This window comes from Girardinichthys multiradiatus, chromosome 7 (assembly GCF_021462225.1).
Source record: "Girardinichthys multiradiatus isolate DD_20200921_A chromosome 7, DD_fGirMul_XY1, whole genome shotgun sequence".
Taxonomy (NCBI): Eukaryota; Metazoa; Chordata; class Actinopteri; order Cyprinodontiformes; family Goodeidae; genus Girardinichthys; species Girardinichthys multiradiatus.
In genome coordinates, this window is record NC_061800.1 from 49,193,505 (window position 1) to 49,214,415 (window position 20,911).

The 20,911-nt window shown below is 42.7% G+C and overlaps 1 protein-coding gene across 2 annotated transcripts in view; it reads right to left on the bottom strand.

Moving 5' to 3' along the window:
• The window catches only part of LOC124871432 (inactive dipeptidyl peptidase 10-like), a 239,827-nt gene that overhangs the window by 142,509 nt on the left and 76,407 nt on the right, over positions 1–20,911 (bottom strand). The window contains exon 1 of one of the 2 annotated variants that reach the window (XM_047370705.1): positions 12,676–13,073. The exons of the other annotated variant lie outside the window; for it this stretch is intronic. Within the exon in view, the coding sequence (XP_047226661.1) occupies positions 12,676–12,732 (57 nt within the window). The 5' untranslated portion in view covers positions 12,733–13,073. Of the gene's footprint in view, positions 1–12,675; positions 13,074–20,911 lie in introns of those variants that run through there. 2 annotated transcript variants of the gene reach the window in all.

Consider the following 20,911-nt stretch of genomic DNA (forward strand, 5'->3'; position numbering starts at 1 on the left):
TCTGTAGTTATGCTGCTATAGGCTTAGGCTGCTGGAGGACATAATGACCACTTTCACCCTCTTCGCTACATTCTCACACTACTCTCTAATTCTGCATTATTTGCTGTTATTTCAGCTTTTAACTTTGTTCTCTCTTTTCTCTTCCTAGAAGCTACACCCTGCCTGGCTCTGTGTCTACCTGTGACACCTTTCTGGAGAGGGGCATCGTCCAAGCTTCTGCTGGCAACAACTTAATGCTCACCTTCTACAGATGATCCACATAGTCCTGTCTTTTAGTGTTTAACCCTTTCTCTCTCCTAGACATGGCTACTGACTGAGCTTCTACTGTAACTAACTCTATGTGCTTTCTTTCAGACTCTAACCTTGAAAACTGGTTCAGAGTTTATCTGTTCTTTCTTTCTAGATGAAACGACTAAAGGAGCTACATCCATTAACATTTACTTTTCCTTCCCATAGAAAGTACTCCTGGATCAGTGCTTCTTTGTTCTCTTTGTGTCTCTGCTCTGTTCTCTCAAACCTCCAGTCGGTCGTGGCAGATGGCCGCTCACACTGAGCCTGGTTCTGGTTCTGCTGGAGGTTTCTTCCTGTTAAAAGGGAGTTTTTCCTCTCCACTGTCTCTACATGCTCATCCAGGAGGAGTGAATGCTGCAAGTCACTGACTGGATGCAATCTGCTGGGTTTCCTTAGATAGAAAATCTTTTTATCCAATTTGAATAAATAACTGAATCTGACTGAACTGTTCAATGATTAGGATTAATTGGAATGAATGAACCTGACTGTTGTGAAGTGACTTGAGACAACATGTGTTGTGAATTGGCGCTAAATAAATAAACTGAATTGAATTGAATTGATTGTCACAAATCAGGTCACTAACTAGCAAAGTCTTTCAAGAGAGAGATCTTATGTTCAGTAAGCCACATTTAATTGTTTTATTTTTCTTTTCAGTCTGGGTTGTGTTTATTTTCATGAGATTTTCCTGATTTCCTTGTTTTAGATTATTTTTTAATCTATTCAATTTTGGCCGTGGGCGAGACACTGTCTTAATAGGGTAATGGGTGGGTAGCAGTACAGAAGCTGCAGAGAGGAGTGTTAAACTACGACCCTGCTTCCTGGTCTGAATCCTGGGTTGTCAGAGTTCTGGAGAACTAATAAATTCGGCCAGATTCCTAGAAAGAAGAGCTGCTCCATCCAAAGTGGGATGGATGCCGTCTCTCCGGATCAGACCAGGTTTTCTCCAAAATGTTCGCCAGTTATCAATGTAACCCACATTGTTTTCTGGACACCATCTAGACAGCCAGCGGTTGAATGACAGCATGCGGCTAAACATGTCGTCACTGGTCAGATCAGGGAGCGGACCAGAGAAAATGACGGAGTCCGACATTGTTTTAGCAAACTTACACACCAAAGCAACACTAACTTTGGTGACCTCCGATTGACGTAACCGGGTGTCATTACCGCCAGCGTTAATAACAATCTTACTGTATTTACGCTGATCCTTAGACAGCAGTTTCAGGTAGGATTTGTGTAGAAAACAACATTCGGCTGCTTGTTTTAATGTATGTCCAGTCTGTGGTGCTGTGGGCTAACAGCAGTTAGCCTAGCCATCAAACTAACTGCTGTCAACAACACCATGTTTATAACCTACGCATTAAAACAGTAAAGAGACACGTTTTAGAAGGGATTAAGTAGATCCCTGTGAATCATTTAATGAGATACAAACTGACAGAAATACAGGTAGTTTATTATTGCAACAATCATTATGTTTTATACAGCAGCCATATTGGATTTTGAGGATGGAGAAGGTCAAAAACCATAAATCCAACTTTAGCTGATGCTCCAGCTACTACTTCTGACTTTAAACTAAAGTGCAGCAGTACTCATCATGTTTGCCTCATTGAATCTGAACATGTTGATGCAGCAGCTACAACAGAACCTTTCGAATCCTCTGGTACCATTATGACCTGTTTGGATGTACAGAAGAGGCAACATTTCCTCCCAGAACCTTTTAGTTCACCACAGCCATCAGTTGTGTTCGTTTCCACAGTGACGTCCAAAACCGGGCCGCCTACATGAATTAACTCTGCATTAATACCTTACAAGAAAAATTATTACATTAAAAAAGTCGAGCAAAACCTGCTGCAACTCATTGTTCAACAAGACAGATAATCTCTGACCTTTAACCTTGAGATCAGACCTGTGGCAGCATTGATACCTCAAGCTTCATCAGTGGGTTTTAAGCTTCAGCACAGATGTTGGAGATAAAACGTGTAGAAACACCAACCGGTCAATCAGGTCTATTGGACACAGGAAGATGGTCCATGGATACAGAGGGAATCTCTTGTCTTTCAGAGGGAAAGACGATCTAAATCCTTTAGCTCTGCCAGATAATGATCTATATGAGGTAGTCAGTCAGTGGTGAAAGTCCTTATCTAAAGTAGAGGCTGATTAAAGCACTGCAGATTGATACCTGCTGACCTCTGAGGAGTCACAGGTAATGTTTTTATTTTTTCTCACAGGACACCAACATTTACTCATAGTTTTTCTTTAAAGAAATACAGATTTTAAACTGCTTCTGTTTTTTTATAGAAATCATTAAAAATATTTATCTTCATATCCAACTGCATTATGAAGTGGGCTTATTTTACACTTTATAAAGACTTTTTTCTTGTACTGTAAAATGTCAGCTGACCCACAAAAACAGCAAAGTAAATGTCCTACAAGAACATAAAGGGCATCCTGATCCTGATGAAGATTTTCAAATGTTTCATGCGGCAACTCAATAAAAACTGCAAGTGTTGAAGCCGCACCTGACCTTCTCTCTCTCCTCCAGGATGATGTCCTGGTTGTTAAACCATCTCTTCCTTTTCATCACTCCTCCATCCAAACTAAGCTTCCAGTTAATTCGATGCAGCCGGGTGAAGATCGCTATGTGATTTATATCGATATTCACGATATTTTCATCTGACATGGAATCCAAACCCAGCTTATTTATAAAGATTTAAAAACAGCAATTTTGCCCAAAGTGCTGCACAAAAATAAGAAAAGAAAATATATTAAAATCAAACATCAAACAGAATTCAAAATAGAACAGAGGCATTAAAAAGAGCCCAACGGGCCAAACGCCAGAAACAGAACAAGTCAACAGGCCTGTGTTATATTCAATGGCAAGGAATGCCAGCGTTTGGGCGCCAAACACAAAAAGCCTGAAAAGCCTCCTCTAAGTTTCTTAAATTGATATTTGTGTAGCCTACTGAAGCCCTATTCAAACTGCCCTGTGGTCTGGATCAACCAAGCATGCTTTTGAACATTTGAACCATTTTGGAAGATTTATGGCCAGTCATAGATTTCTTACTATCACTGAATGAGTTCATCTCCTTGTCATCCTTTGAACTTTAAGCCACTGTCTGTGTGTGCAGCCAAAGCTAATCAGCGTTCTACTGCCAACATTAGCATGCTGACGCTAATGGCCAAAACAAGTTTTGATTCAGTTTTTTAATTTGCTAAAAACATTTTCTAAAAGGTTTGCACATAATAAGCACAGCAGCAACCTATTGAAAATGTCCAGGGTTAATATTTCCCTATATGTCTCTGGTATATTTTAGAGACGTTAGCTAACTTCCACGGCTAATTATTGCAGGGTTTTTTTTACACTTATTAGAAGTCTTTGCTTCTGCAGTTCTACATTATTTGCACACATGCTACAATGGGATATATATAAGCTTCTGATTTATAATATTCCTAATTTTCAAATATTGAAGGATTGGACCGACGTAAAGCTGCAGTAGATGTTTGTCTGAGTTGAAACAGTAGCTACAGCACACATGTTTAATGATTGAATTGTCCTAAAGTTTATCTTCAGCGTTATGAAGACAGACTTTTACTAAATACAACAAATTTTCAGACTAAAACATTAAAGTCATGCAGCTGATCACCTGTGTTTAAATGTGTATGATGCTGCTGTTTGTTTATAAAACACAGTAATATTAAAACACATGACTGCCACTTTACCCTCCATCATAACATGTTAAAGATAATGTATTCTATTAGCTCAGGAGTTTGTTGGAGCAGGGATGCATTTTTTTTCTCCTAGACATGGCTAATGGCTGAGCTTCTACTGTAACTAACTCTATGTTCTCTCTTTCAGACTCTAACCTTGAAAACTGGATCAGAGTTTATCTGTTCTTTCTTTCTAGATGAAACGACTAAAGGAGCTACATCCATTAACATTTACTTTTCCTTCCCATAGAAAGTACTCCTGGATCAGTGCTTCTTTGTTCTCTTTGTGTCTCTGCTCTGTTCTCTCAAACCTCCAGTCGGTCGTGGCAGATGGCCGCTCACACTGAGCCTGGTTCTGGTTCTGCTGGAGGTTTCTTCCTGTTAAAAGGGAGTTTTTCCTCTCCACTATCGCTACATGCATGCTCAGTATGAGGGATTGCTGCAAAGTCAACACCAGTGACTGTCCACTGTCTCTACATGCTCATCCAGGAGGAGTGAATGCTGCAAGTCACTGACTGGATGTAATCTGCTGGGTTTCCTTAGATAGAAAAACTTTTTATCCAATTTGAATAAATAACTGAATCTGACTGGTTGATGGTTAGGATTAATTGGAATGTATGAACCTGACTGGGAACCTGGATGATTGGATTGAATTGACTTTGTAAAGAGCCTTGAGACAACATGTGTTGTGAATTGGGGATATATAAATAAAACTGAATTGAATCTGAAGGTTGCATGATAGTAGCTCTGGAGGACTGGACTTGGACTTGAAATGCTACCAGTACAATAAAGTCAAATATCAAGTTTTCCCTATTTTGACTTGTGATTACAAAATTTTAAGTAATGCAACAATTACACTGCAGAGGCCTGTGCATCTGTAGTCTTCATCTATGTTGAGTGGATCTACAGTAGAGAGTCGATGATAAAAAGATGTTGGTGTAGCAGCCGCTCTGTATAGTGCTGTCAGTGTCAGTGCCCTTTCAGATGAGCCTTTGATTATCCACCCCTGGGAGTGAAATCGATCCCTGCCTGCCCTCAGTGCTCACAGAGTCCCAAAGCAGCAGAAAAAACAACATCATCCAAGCTGAGCTGATGAACTGGCAGGACCTAATATATTAATATTAATGACAACAATATTCAGGAAGTAAAACGTCTTTTGCTTAAATGTTAGAAAAAACTGAGCCACAAAGTGTATTAATTATTTTCATATGACTTGCTTTCACAACAGAAATCCCTGTATGATGAATGTTTTTGTTAGAAAATGTCAGATAAATGTAACAGAGCAATAAGAGGGATCATATGGAATCCATTGTGTCTACGCTTTACAATAAAACTGAGAATAAAGATGAAATCAAAGACTTGCATTAATAAACCAGATGATTGTTGTCTTATGTTCAACAGGCAACTCTTCAGTCCTTTCTGAAGGAACAATCAACAGTAAATAATCCTAAGACATTTACAAGAAACAATGCCTAAAGCACCTTTTACATTTTAATCACCATCATACCACAACATAACTCAAAAACTGAATGATGCCATCTCTCAGCAGGCACAGTTCCTTCCTTTTAATTTCTGCTGTCTCAGGTCTGACTGCACTCTGATGACTCAAACTCTGTAATTGGCTTTTAATCCTTTTGAGGATTGAGCATGTGTCAGCGTCGGTTAATTTGGGCCACTGGTCGCCTTGGGACACACAGAGAGGCTTTATGACACAAAGGTAGCTCATTTAGGTCACCATCCAATACAGGAAAAGCGTTAAAGAGGCTGATGCTTTCGAGCACAGCATCACCAAACCCAGACTGATCAAGTTTTAGTCAGAAAAAGGAAAACTAAAAAGGATGAACCAGTAGGTAGAAATAAAAGTGACGCTTTCCAATAGCAAGTAAAGGCATCTATGATCTTCTCTAGATGAAGGAGGAAAAACTTCTCTTTGGTCTGCTTTTGTATTCAGAAGGAGATAAGTGAAGATGTGGGCTGAACATCTATTAGGTTGACCTCAAAGCATGTTCATATGGAGACACATCCTGAATTCAAAAGATCTGCAGCAACATTTCTCTGTCTGGATGGCACTTCGGTCCTTTCCAATATCACGCTGCACTCTGTTCATGCCCTTTATAATGCTTTCTCCTTACACACAAAGAAGAGAAAAAATCATTCTCATCATTGTTCCAGATTTAACCCATGTGGATCTAGAGCAATTTGAGTGTGCCATCAGTACATGATGTTAGCAAGTCAAGCATAGAGAACAGAACATCCCATAATATAAATGGGAATATTTGAAGCTGCTGTCACACTGTTTTTGATCCTGCCTGGTTTGGTGGCGTTTGAGAAACATGCCATGGGGCTATGATGTAGACATGGACCAAGCTGGACCGTTTCAACCAATAGGAAACTTCAACTGCAGTAGCCACTGTTACACCCCAAGAGGGCAGCACCGAGACGGTTTTAGGACAAATATTGCAGAATTAAACAAGTTTACATGAAATAGCACAGTAACATAAAGATAGCTCCCTGAAGGCCCAGTTTATACAGTTTATTTGCAAAAAAAGTTGATTTGGGATTTAGTTCCACTTTAATCTGAGTACGTCTTTTTGCTAACAGCACAGTATTTCTCTTTTGTGATGTGACTATTTTCTTTACTGAACAGTTTATTCTACTATATATTCCTGCGTTTGATTCTGATTTTTATAGTTTTTAGTCTTGTAACTTTGTTATAGTTTTTTAGTGATTTGTGAACCTGTATACTTTCATTTGCCATTTACCTTGAAAATAAACAATATTTCTATTTTATTCTGCTTTTAATTTTTAATTTTCACTTGGACTGAGGAATGAATACTTTTCAATACTGCTTAATTTCATTTGGTTCGGGTCACAGATTAACGCTGAGGTATTCCATCATCATAGTTAAAAATTTAAATATGTCACTCAATGGATGGACGGACAGACGGACACATGGATTATGTCATCATTATAAAAGCTAATTGATGCTGATGGAGGCCTTTCTTAATTAAAGATGGCTGCTTCCTAATGTGACATTTCTGTCCTCTGCATCACTTTCCTTCCTCTCCAACTCCTCTTGTGGCGGCAGCCGCAGCAACAGCATCACCTGGATGTTCTCTTTCCACTGGTGTGAAGTACTGTTTCCTGGTCTGGAAGATCAAAACCTGTGAAAGTGCAACTCTAACTCACAGTAGGGTACATATTTTTCCTCAAAATTCTGGCCTTTAATCCGGATCAGGGACAACAATGACTCCATTAGCTGAGGCGAGGAAGACTTTGTGTCAGTCCAGGTGCTTTGTCTGACTGCAGAGACTCTGGCTGACCAGTGGGTCACGGCAAGAGTTCAGCCTTGCTGTGAGCTTGAATTATTTCTGTGATTACAGGAAGAGGCGGCAGCGCAGCTTGTGACCGGCCAATGTCAAATAAGCCAGCTTGTTCTCTGATTTTTCTTTCAGTGGATCCAAAGACAGATTGGCTGCATTGTGTGTTTTGGCTGCCAGCAGCGCTCCGGTGCCTGCAGTAATGTTTGGATGCCTGTAGGTCTATGAAGGAAGGCAGGAGGAGTTGAACATGTGCTGTGGAGGAATGTGAGTGCTATTTACCCACCAGCTTTCATTCACACATAATATTTGAACACAGTCTAGAGACTTTTTTACAACTATTTGTTTATCTTCTTCAGTTTGATTTTTATCTGAAAGTTGCTTCAGCTAACCCATCTGCCAGTCTTTAACATTTGCTTATTTATTTTACCTACATTAATAAAAGAAAGAACTTAAACCTTTTGTTTTGTGATCTTCTGGATTTATTATCATTACAGTCGATCGGTTTAGGCCTGAAATTGTTTCCAACCCAGAGTTCATCAACCCAGCAGAACTGTAAAAAGCAAAACGCCAGCAGCTCTTTTAATTTAGGGAGAAATAGAAAAACATCCAGTTAAACAGAATCCAGTTCATTCTAATGCAATTTAATCATATGATCAGATTCAGATCTAATTAATTCTATGTTTACTCTGATTAAGGATTAATGATACCCAACAAGTCTCTGGATGTTGTTGGGCTGTCATGGTTGACACGCCTCTTCAACATTGCGTGGCAGTCGGGGACAGTGCCTCTGGATTGGCAGACTGGGGTGGTGGTCCCCCTTCACAAGAAGGGTGTGTTCCAACTACAGGGGGATCACACTCCTCAGCCTCCCTGGTAAGGCCTACGCCAGGGTATTGTAGAGGAGAGTCCGGCTGATAGTCGAACCTCGGCTTCAGGAGGAGCAGTGTGGTTTTCGTCCCGGCCGTGGAACACTGGACCAGCTCTATACCCTCTACAGGGTACTTGAGGGTTCATGGGAGTTTGTCCAACCGGTCCATATGTGTTTTGTGGACCTGGAGAAAGCATTCGACTGCGTCCCTCGTGATGCCCTGTGGGGGGTGCTCCAGGAGTATGGAATCGGGGGCCCTTTATTAAGGGCCATCCGGTCCCTGTACGAGCATTGTATGAGCATTGCCGGCACTAAGTCGGACCTGTTCCCGGTGCATGTTGGGCTCCGGCAGGGCTGTCCTTTGTCACCGGTCCTGTTCATAACTTTTATGGACAGGATTTCTAGACGCAGCCAAGGGCCGGAGGGGGTCTGGTTTGGGGACCAGAGGAGTTCGTCTCTTCTTTTTGCAGATGACGTGGTCCTGCTGGCCCCCTCTAGCCAAGACCTACAGCATGCACTGGGGCGGTTCGCAGCCGAGTGTGAAGCGGCTGGGATGAAGATCAGTTCCTCCAAGTCCGAGGCCATGGTACTCGACCGGAAAAGGGTGGCTTGTCCTCTTCAGGTTGGAGAGGAGTTCCTGCCTCAAGTGGAGGAGTTCAAGTATCTCAGGGTCTTGTTCGCGAGTGAGGGAAGAATGGAGCGGGATATCGATAGACGGATCGGTGCGGCTGCCACAGTAATGGGGGCGCTGTGCCGGTCCGTTGTGGTGAAGAGAGAGCTGAGCCGAAAAGCAAAGCTCTCAATTTACTGGTCGGTCTACGTTCCTACCCTCACCTATAGCCATGAACTTTGGGTCATGACCGAAAGAACGAGATCCCGGATACAAGCGGCTGAAATGAGCTTCCTCCGTAGGGTGGCCGGGCACTCCCTTAGAGATAGGGTGAGGAGCTCGGCCATCCGGGAGGGGCTCGGAGTAGAGCCGCTGCTCCTCCACATTGAGAGGAGCCCGTTGAGGTGGCTCGGGCATCTATACCGGATGCCTCCTGGACGCCTTCCTCGGGAGGTGTTCCAGGCACGTCCCACCGGGAGGAGGCCCAGGGGACGGCCCAGGACACGCTGGAGGGACTATGTCTCTCGGCTAATTACAATTAGTTAATTATCACTAATAATTGAGCCGCTCTAACCCCCTGACATGAGACATGGCTTTCTAGATTCTTTTTTATATCTTGTCTATCTTTAGAAACATTGTTTAAAATGACCTTCGGTTTTGGTGCCTCATAGACACCTCAATCTTCTGAAGATCTCCTGCTGATCCTCCTGATCATAGCCAGGTTCTAAAAAATGTCCCAGATCCAAAACCGCTGAGATTCTGATCGCATCATTGCTGAGGTCTAAACAGGCCAGGCAAGGTTCTGCTGAGTCTACTGGTAGAATAAGCAGCACACTGCAGGTTCTACTGGAACCAGCAAATACCAACCTGTCAGGCCTCCAGTGTTTCTCTGAAAATGAGAAAAGAAAAGAATCATGAATTTACCAGATTTTTGGTTGGTCTCCCAACTCCACCTTCTGGGTTTTCAGTGATTTTAGCTGAAACTGAGGACAAAATTTAGCTCAATACTTCAGAATAAATTAGGACCTCAGGATTTTGGGATATTTCAAATAAGCTACAAGTGTTACGGTCTGCTGGTATAATAAACAGCCTGCTTACTGCAGAGGTATCCCAAGGCTTTAAAACTCTGACTACAGAAACATGGTTAGCAGAAGAACAGCATATTTACCTCAGAGTTTTATTATTTAGTTTTTATTTGGTTCTCCCACAACTACACAACTACAAGTTTTAGTTGACATCAGTATTACATTTCATCTCCAAATCTGAGAGGGAATCACAATTTAAATTTGATCTTTAAAATATTTACAACTTGGTTTTCAGTATAAATAACAAGCACATTTTTAAAGCCAATTACACTTTATAACATGTTTTTCTTGCATCAAAAATTGATTTTAAGGAAAAGCTAAAGTGGAGGCCAACCCCACTCAAGTTTTCTCTGGCTGTGCAGTGCTAGTAAGATGGCTGAATGCTTCTGTATGCATCTGCCTAAAAATATAAGATTAACCCAGACTTTATACATAAACTTTAAAATCTGACTTCAAAACATCGTTAGCCATCACTGATTAAAGGTTGAATGAGTGAAAAAAGCACCACTGATTTTAAACAGAGTGAACACTCTCACCTTTTAATTGATAGACCTGCAAATGTCATCAATGAGCACAACACCACAATCACAAAGCAAAATCTGGTAGGAAATTATATTTGATGTACCATGCATTCAGATTGTACCAATAATATATCTGACCAGCTGAAGTGACCTCCACTGATCAGCTGTAGATGTTGGTGAGCGACATGTTAAGCTCAGGCGTGGTGTGAACACTGTGCTGATGGAAGAGAGATGTTAAACTCAATAAATATCATTATTGCAGTATTCACCAATAACATGTCAATGTTACGTTCCCCTAATTTCATGCAGTATGAAATAAACCCAAATCACAGATTAATCAGGATCCAAATCCAGTTGAGATCCATCCAGGTGGTTCCAGTAGGATCCAATCATCTGCTCACATTCAGTTACATTCAGTCCAATTTGGTCCTAATTAGAAAGCAAGTTCAGTAGATCATATATTGCTGGAGGACCCAGACAGCTGCGTCCAGTCACTGACTGTGCAGCAGTTCAGAGCCAATGCATGATAATTATACGTTAACTATATACTAACTATATTTCCTAATATAATATATTGTATTATTTCAGGGTTAGTAGTAGAAGTCACATTTCTTTCAACATTGTTCCTTTTTTCTTTCAGTGCCATAATTCATTTCATGGTATTTTACTCATAGTTCCACTATCAGAGTCTCAATCCTGGTACCTGGAGAAACTAAGCTATAAACTAACCATCAGAACACCTGTCAAAGATGAAGTAGAATGCTGTGCATTTATTATTCCCACCACCAAGGTTATTCCATCAGGATTTGTTCTCTGTTCTATATCTGCAGAGAAACAGAAAATAAGCTTTAACTTAAACAGCATTGAACTGATTCAAGCAAAAAGAGGAGTGCTAGAAGAAGAGAATTGTCATGTCCTCTGCTGTGCATTAAAGGAAAAATAACTCAGGCTTGAGTTTTCTCCTTCTGTAAATCCTTCAGCATCATCATGCAACTTTAATGAAAAGAAACTCTGCTGGGTCTGCTAAAGAGCTTTGCGTGCAACTGTAGGTTGACAAGGTCCGGGACACAAAGAGCTTTAAAACATCAAGCTGAACTCAACCAAGTGTTCACAGATGTGACACCAACCTGGTACACGATTCTCATGCAATAACTCCACACAGGGCGGCCAATGAAAACCTGTCTAGCATCAACTAAAAGTTACTTCTGATTTAATAAACATTATTCCTGCAATAACAGTTTGTCGCAGTCAGGATCATGCAAAATTATAGAAAGTGTGTTGTGCATTTCCCTTTTTACTCTGACAGCCCTAAATACATTCAAACTACTTGCCTTGAGAAGTCACCTAATCAATAACCAGAGTCCAGCTGTGTGTAATTTAATCTGCAGATGCTCTGTTTCTGGCCTCAGAGGTCTATTAGAGAACATCAGAACAACAGGCTTGGGCGCGGCGCTGGTGGTGTAGGGGTTAAGTGTGCGACCATGTGCAAAGGCTATAGTCCTTGCTGGCTGTTCCAGGAGGTGTGAATACTTTTGCAAGACAGTAACTCAACAGAGCAGCTCTGGCTGCAGAGAACGACGCCTGAGAGGCTGGGAGCTTTAGATATCAACCACATCTCATGAGGCCTTCCGGTATTTCAGGAACACGGAGTCAATTATGAGCTTTGATTTCTCAGAACATCGCAAGGCTCGGCCCAATTAAGAAGCACCAACTCTTTCTGATAAAACAGTTTTTTTTTTGTGGAAATTCTCCCACTGGGGACACTGGGTGGTGTCTGGTGCAAGAAGTCAAGCTGCGGAGGTCAGCCAGGTTCAAACCAGGTTCAAAGCTGGATACATAGAAGCGGACCGGTAACCAGCTTCACGCGTCCAGACTGGACTCCCTGCAGGAATCCGTTTCCTTGCAGACTATGTCCAGCCTCCCAGTCCAGTTTACAGAGTGAAGCTGCGGTACTGATCTCTTTGGAGGTGTCGGAGGCAGGGCTGAATTACAATGTACCTCCTCCCTCCTCTTCCTCCCCCCACAGAGACAGCTGGCAACGACTGCGCTCCGCTCAGCTGCTTCAACTTCTGGGAGCTTCTCCAACAGGAGACCCTGCTCCTCCTCATCACCGAACTCCTCCTCGGGAGTTCATGCTCCTCCACATTATTTGCACAGAAAACTGGACCAGAATGCGGCAAAAACGTGTTGAAAGCGGAGAAGCCGTTAGTTCTGTTGGACCTAACGGGTTCTGTGAGTGTGAGATGAAGCCTGAAATCAAATGAAAGCTCACCTCATCTTGCTGCGGCTGGTTCGGTCTCTGAGGCTGCTGCTCCTTCGTGGCTGTCATTGTAAAAGTCCTTTTCTGTTTAAACTTGGTCCAATCCGACAGCGAGTCCCCCGCGGAGTCTCCTTAGTCCGAACCAACAGAACCAACTGAGAACCTGGACGCTGTTCAGCTGCGGAATCTTAATCAGGAGCGATGCGTCCGTCACGACTGGAGATGTGCGCGGAGCTGAGGAGGAGAAGCCGGTGCAGAACCGGTGCAGAACCGGTGCAGAAGCCTCTCCCTCCGCGAAAAGGGAGGAGAGTTTCAGACGCGCTGGTTATGGAAGCGACAAAGCCGTGATGTCCTCACATTGAAGAGGAGGTGCTGTTGAGATCTCTCAGATATTCTGGAGGTGCAGCCTCACACAGAGAGGAGGAGGAGGAGGAGGATGAGGAGGAGGAGGAGGAGGAGGAGGATGCTGAGGGGTCTGGTGAGAGGGAGGGGTGGGTTGGGTGCAGCCTCCTCAGGAAAACGGTCATGATAAAAACGTTAAGAGCATAAAATATGAACAGCCCGGTGCTTACAGGGTACCCTATAGGGTACTTACAGGTTCGGTACCATTAATCCGAGCCAACCCGTGAGTCAAACGGGTTTGAAAATGGTGGCACAGTTTGGGACCACTCATTACATTGGGATGGCACACCAGAACCAAAACCCGTAACAGTCATCCGGGGCTGTGCAAAACTGACATAGATGTAGATAAAATAGTGACATAAATCAGATTTAATAAAAGTAATGCTGAAGGTTTCATCTTAAGAAAAAATGGTTTAAGGTCAGAAAAAATATGATTTGACAGAAACTTAAAGGAAGGGTCAACATCCAGGTTCGACCAATATAAAGGGGGCAAAACTGAATCAGAAGGGGTCATAACTTTCTGTGCATCCATAGGTACCCTGTAAGTACCTCATAGGTACCCTGTAAGTACCTCATAGGTACCCTGTAAGTACCTCATAGGTACCCTGTAAGTACTGTGTTATGTATAGCTGTTGAAATCTGGCATCACAGCTCTGCAGGCGGTCTCCATGGTGCTTAACAGCCACTACATCATTTCTCTCCATCTGTGACGTGGATTCACCAACACCAACCACAGTCTCAGTCTCTCAGCTGCAAACTCCTGCTTTGCTTTGTCTAACATGGGCTGTAAGTTGGCCTGAAGCATTTGGCTTAAATGGTCAATAAAAAACAGAACGGTCTCAGCTCGTTAAATGAGAGGGGCTGAGGATGCATTCGGACCACTTAGCAGAGAAATGACACCTGCAAAGCCAAGCGAGCCTTCTTATCAAACTTACCGCGGGGCTTGTGGAGGGCAGCTCCAGCTTTACGGAGCTGGAAGCCCACATTTCTAGACCCATATCTTTACTGGGCAGACGATGGTCAATCGTTTATATCTGATTTTGACTCACAGAGAATTACTGAGCTTGCTAGGGATCACGGAGTGGAACAGCTAACACACATTCAACCCTTTAACATGCAAGATGACATCCAGTGGAGCAGGAAGAACTCTGCTGGTCCACAAAAACATCTCTTCACGATTTTAGTTCATTGATCGCAACTGCTAAATATAATGGAAGTATAATAAGAAAACGACTGAACTCCATATCAAAAACCCTCTCTGGATGTGAAATGATTTTTATTCATCTACTTTTAATCAGTTTAATTAATGAGGGGGTCTCTGTAGTAAAGTTTGTTTCCTCCAATACTGACTCTGTAACACTTTGCTATGACCACTTCTACAGCTGATGGAAAAAAGGACATAAACAGATGACCTAAAGGACTGCACTCAGGAAAAAGAAGCAAACCAGGGTGTGTGTGTCTGTTTAATTCACACATCCTGTCAGAAACCTGCTCTGTTCAGCAAAAAGTATTTCTCTGTGTTGTCAGCATTCATCACATTAAAATAAAGCATTATGCATTATGAGAAACATATGTCCATATTTAGAGTAATTAAGCATCCACTTCTCAAAGACCAGCACTGTCTAAGACATGCAGATGGATGGAGACCCAGGTCTGCATGCCAGAACTTTTTTTCAACGGTGGTCCTGATCCGAAATCTGCTCCCATGAAGCCAAACTAGTGAAAGAGCTGAAAATAGAACCAGCAACTGAGAGGGGCTGGGTACTAGAACTATTTGGATCAAAATAAAGGCTCAAATTGATTTGTGTAAGTCCACCTTATAGACAGCAGCCATTAATCTGATTTGGGAAGGAAGAAATGATTCTAGAGCAACACTGTTGCTAATGCAGCAGCAGGGCAGGTCATTTAGTTGCAGCTGTTTTTCACCAACTCTCACAATGATCAGTATTTTCATTTCTCAGAACATTTAGTCTTTCTCACTGAAGAGTTCTACTCTAATGTCAGTTCAGCTGAAACTGGCCACTTAGATCTGGTTTAATTTAAGGTCACATGACCTGAAATCCCGGGTATTAGATTGTGTCCGTCTCCCCTCCAGGTAATTACAGATTACTGGACCCTTGCTGTGATTTGGCTGTGACATGTGGAGGACCACAGCTTGGACTTCAACCAGCCACAGTGTGCAGTCTTTCATGTTCCTTGATTGTTCCTCGTGGCAGGAGCGGTTCTGGTTCTAACAGGTTAGCTTATCCTGCCTGTAGATCCGATAGGGGAATCCTTCCTGCTCTACCTGTCAGCCAATAATAATCAATATAATACATCATTAATACATTAAGGCCTACTTCGTGCTGCAGTGGCAACTTAAACTAAATAACGAAAAGAACTAAATAACGGTAAAATAAACTAGTTCACGGAGAACTCCCTGGACAGTTATTGTCTAAAGGGGAGATTGATGGATTCAGGAGAAGAAGGTCCTATTTTTTACATTAAAAACAGTCAAAAACCAGATATCAATCCAGCTAACAGTTAATTACAACAGGACCCAGCAAAACGTCCTTCATTTAAATCAAATTCACACATTTCCCAGCAGTTTTAGCAGATGTTTGTACACACTGCCGCTCTTGCAAACAATATTTTCATGCTTTTGTCAAACATCCGCAGTTGTCAGTTTGGCCCTAGCAACCGTGCTGCACTTCATCCCAGCCAAGAGTTAAAGTAGTTTTCTCTATTCTGCTCACAGTCTGCTGTAAGGAAATGTGGATATGACTGGAAATAATCAAATCTGGCAGCAGGAGGTGACCTGAAGTTATTCTGGTGGGATCAGGGCTCATATCTCTCACATTTTATTGGACTCAAATGGAACAAACCTGGATCAGAACCAGAAAAAAATGCGAGTAGAGAGTGATGCAAAGCTTTCACATAACGTACAAATAAATCAAATACTGTTTTTTGACTATTTTCATAATTCATATAAATATTTAACTACAAAAAAGATAAACTGCTATGGTTGAAGTACAAAATGGTTTGTTGACTGCCTGGTATGAACGGATGGAGGTGTTAGCTGACCCAGAGTTCTACAAGACCCAAATACAAAAATCAAACCATATTCAAACTCCGACACGTCATCTTTAAAAAACTGTTTAATTAGTATAAGACATGAAACCTGAGGTCATTCCCTCACTGATTCTTCAAACTGAAATCCCTTTGACTGGAGTCCACAGTCAGTAAGATTCTGACTACTCACAGCAACACATAAACCCAGATGCAGTCCCATTTGGTGAGTATTGTTCATATGGGCGCTAGAAGACCTTCAGGAGAACAAGTGAAGGTTTGGAGAACGTCAGACTGAAGAGTGAAGAGAAAGTCCCAGCTTAATTTACTTTCCAGCCACTTCCCATCTGCTGGGTCAAGTCATTAACTTCCACAGGAAATCAAATGACACTGAGCGGACCTCATAGTGTTTGGGCCCCAGGCTCTGTGAGGTGCAGCTTTCTAGGTATCCGAGCCCAACCATTTTTAAAACAGCAAACTGAGTTTCAGAAGGAACCAAGACTAATTCATTCTTATCTCCAACACATACCAGGAGTGAATCCCCCGTCAAACACCTCAAAGAGCTGGAAAAAGGCCAGCTCCAGACCTTCATGGTGGTTCTGAGGGCAGAATAAACACATTTCTCACCCAGAACACTGATGCGCAAATACTGAAAGGTTGTGTTTGTTCTGCTGCAGCTGCAGAATGTCAGAGACATTAAATTATTAGAAAGTAATCACACTAACAAATGCTCTAACAGTAAGGGGTGGACATCCTTGAAGGTCAACACAGGTTCCAACAGAGTTTTAGGATGAGAAGAAAATCTGTTTCCTTGTTTTGTGGGCGAGCTGAGTAGTTAGGGTTACATGAGTTCAGATTAGCATAAATTCCTCTTAACCTTTGCTTCTGCACACCACCCACTGAGACAGAGTAATGTGGCTGGTCTTTATGGAGGAGTGAATGAAGCACACGCCTGATCTCCCTGGATGATGAACATGTGCAAAAACTTTAAGAGGATTGTTTCATCTGGAGGTGAAGGCTGGTTCTCCTTCATAAGTGCATTCGTCTTTGTTACACAGCGAAGATCTGCTGTGACGAGGCTTTTTAAATATGATATACAGATTACAGCCGTGCAGACACAAACCCAAACACATGGGTTTACATGTTTTCTTTACAAATAAATGTCTGATGTGTGGTGTGTATTTTTATTCAGCCCCCCTGAGTCAGAACTCTGTAGAACCTTTTCTGGCCGCAGGTCCAGCTGCAGGTTTTTTGGGGTTTGTCTCTACAGGCTGAAGGTTTTCTCCATTCTTCTTTGTAAAACAGCTCAAGCTCAGTCAGGTTGGATGGGGAATATCTTTGAACATCAGTTTTCAAATCTTGCCACAGATTTGCGGCTAGATTTCAGTCTGGACTTTGACTAGGCCAATACAACACAGACAAAAACACACTGGACCATTGTTACACAGCTTTAAAGGACTCATATCATGCTGTTACCAGGACTGCTCTGGATTTTTCAGATCATTATCTAATCCACCTCATCCCAACCTACAGACAGAGACTAAGAGCTTCCAAACCCAAGGTTCACACTGTTAAGAAGTGGACTGAGGAATCAAAGCAGATGCTACAGGCCTGCTTTGAATGCACATACTGGACTGTTTTTGAAACTTCAGCCACTGACTTAAACCAACTAACTGATGTGGTGACATCATACATCAGTTTCTGTGAGGACATGTGTGTGCAGACCAAGACCTTCTGCACCTTTGGGAACAACAAGCCATGGTTTACTCCACACCTCAGGAATCTGCACAGGGAAAAGGAAGAAGCTCACAGCAGTGGAGATTGGGCGCGGTACAGGCAGGCCAGGAACAAACTAACAAAGGAGATCAAAACAGCTAAGAGAAGCTACAGTGAGAAGCTGAAGAACATCCTTTCTACTGGTGACACTTCAGCTGTATGGACTGGTCTGAGAAACCTGACTGCCTACAAGAGCCCCTCCACCCATCCTGAACAGAGTCGTCTCCTGGCCAACCGTCTCAATGGTTTCTACTGCAGACATGACAAGAAGCCATTCACACCTCAAATCATCTCCTCCACATCCCATTCAGGAACAAATTCCTCCCATAAAGCAACAAACCTCCTACCATCAGATCCTCTGCCTGCACTAAAGATCTCCGAGGAAGATGTAAACAGGCTCTTTCAGCGCATGAAAACAAAGAAAGCTGGAGGACCTGATAACATCTCCCCATCATGCCTGAAAGCCTGCGTTCTGCGCTCCGATCTTCACAAGGATCTTCAACAAGTCACTGGAGAAATGTGAGGTCCCCTCCTGCCTCAAACGATCCACCATCATCCTGGTTCCCAAGAAACCCACCATCCTAGGATTAAATGACTACAGGCCTGTAGCCCTGACGTCTGTGGTCATGAAATCCTTTGAGCAGCTGGTGTTGAAGCACCTGAAAGACATCACAGGCCCCCTGCTGGACCCCCTGCAGTTTACTTACCGAGCAAACAGGTCAGCAGATGATGCTGTTAACTTAGGTCTACACTTCATCCTGCAACACCTTGACCACCCAGGGACGTACACCAGGATCCTGTTTGTAGACTTCAGCTCCACCTTCAACACCATCATACCAGACATCCTCCACCAGAAGCTCACCCAGCTCAACGTCCCAGCCTCCACCTGTCAGTGGATCAACAGCTTCCTGACAGACCGACAGCAGCAGGTGAGACTGGGGAACATCTTCTCCCGATCCAGATCAATAAGTACTGGTGCCCCCCAGGGGTGTGTTCTATCCCCACTCCTCTTCTCTCTGTACACAAATGACTGCACCTCATCGGACTCGTCCGTGAAACTCCTTAAGTTTGCAGATGACACCACTGTCATTGGACTGATCCAGGACGGTGATGAGTCTGCATACAGACAGCAGGTGGATCAGCTGATACACTGGTGCGGTCAGAACTACCTTGAACTAAACCCACTCAAGACTGTGGAAATGGTGGTGGACTTTCGTAGAACACCACCCCCATACACCCCCCTCACCATCCTCAACAACACTGTATCGGTCGTGGACCACTTCAGACTCTTAGGAACCACCATCTCTGAGGACCTGAGATGGTCTTCACACATAGACACTGTTCGAAAGAAGGTCCAGCAGAGACTGTACTTCCTGAGGCAACTCAAGAAGTTCAACTTTCTACAGGAGCTGTTGGTCATCTTCTACACTGCCATCATTCAATCTGTCCTGTCTTCATCCATCTCAGTGTGGTTTGGATCATCCACAAAACAGGACAGGTCCAGACTGCAACGAATAATCAGGACTGCAGAGAGAATAATCAGAGCTGACCTTCCCTCCATCCAGGACTTATACAGGTCTAGGGTCAAGAAAAGAGCTGCTAAAATCTCTGCCGACCCCACACACCCTGCACATAAACTGTTCAGAGTTTTACCTTCAGGTGGCGCTACAGAGCACTGTTCACTAAAACCAGCCGCCACAGAGACAGTTTCTTCCCCCAGGATGTTTCTCTGATGAACATTCAATAGAGTACAAAACAACAGCATACAGATGTTGCAAATGCACCTTTTCTATTAGATATGTGTATATTGTAAATTGTAAATTTGTATATTCTGTAATATAAAAACAGAACAAAAGAGCAAAGTGTACCGGAGTCAAATTCCTTGTTTGTTTGTACGAACTTGGCAATAAAGCTGATTCTGATTCTGATTTTGAATATGCTTTGCTCAAAAACACAGGTGTCAAACTCCTTAAGGTCCAGCGTCCAGCAACATTTAGACGTGTCTCTCTGTTGACTCACCTGAATCACATGATAGCATGAAGGTTGGTCTCCTCTGACCAGAGCTCCTTCTTCCACATGTTTGCAGTGTCTTCTACTTTAATTGAGAAAAACCACAAACAGGACTTCTTCAGACTTTACTTCAACAGCAGCTTTCTTCTTGTCACTCTTCCATAAAGACTGGACTACTAGTTGTCCTGTTGACAGTTTCTCCCACCTGAGCTGTGGATCTCTGCAGGCCCTTAAGAAGTACCATGGATCTCTTGGCTGCTTCTCTGATTAGGTCTGCAGGTGGTCCATCGTCTCTGCATGTTCAGATGGTGAATTGAACAGAGCTCTGGGAGATGTTCAAAGCTTGTAGAACCTAACCTGAACCAGAACTTTCTCCTTGACCTGCCTGCTGTGGACCTTTGTCTTCGCAATGCTGATTTTTCTCTAATCTCAGAACAAAGACCTTTCTGGAATAAATGGATTTTTATTTAGAGGTGTAAGACTAAAGGGGCTGATATACAAAAACACTCACTTTAAATGTGCACAATATTATGTTGGTACATCACATGGAATCATTAAAATACATGAAGTTTGTGGTCAGAAGGGGAAAGGCAGTATGAATTGTATTCTTCTCTTCAGCCCCTAACCCAGTACTGGGGGAGGAATTTAACTTCAATCACTGAGTTACCTCAGTTAAAGACACATGGAGCCATCCATTCCCTTATCTCTCAGCAGTCATGACTTTATGGGATTCTTGTTCAATAAAATTGATTGTATTAAAAATAAAATCTTTGACATACTCCTGAAGATGATTACTTCATCCTCAGCAAGTGAGACAACATTGGAAATAACTGCAGAACCTGATTTGTGTTTGGACTGTTTTGATCCTGTGGAGCTTCCTGAGTTATCAGAAATATTAGCTTCATCTAAACCTTCAACTTGTATGTTAGACCCAATCCCAACCAAATTATTTAAGGAAGTGTTCCCTCTGATTACCAGCCCCATTTTAGATATGATTAATCTATCTTTAGTA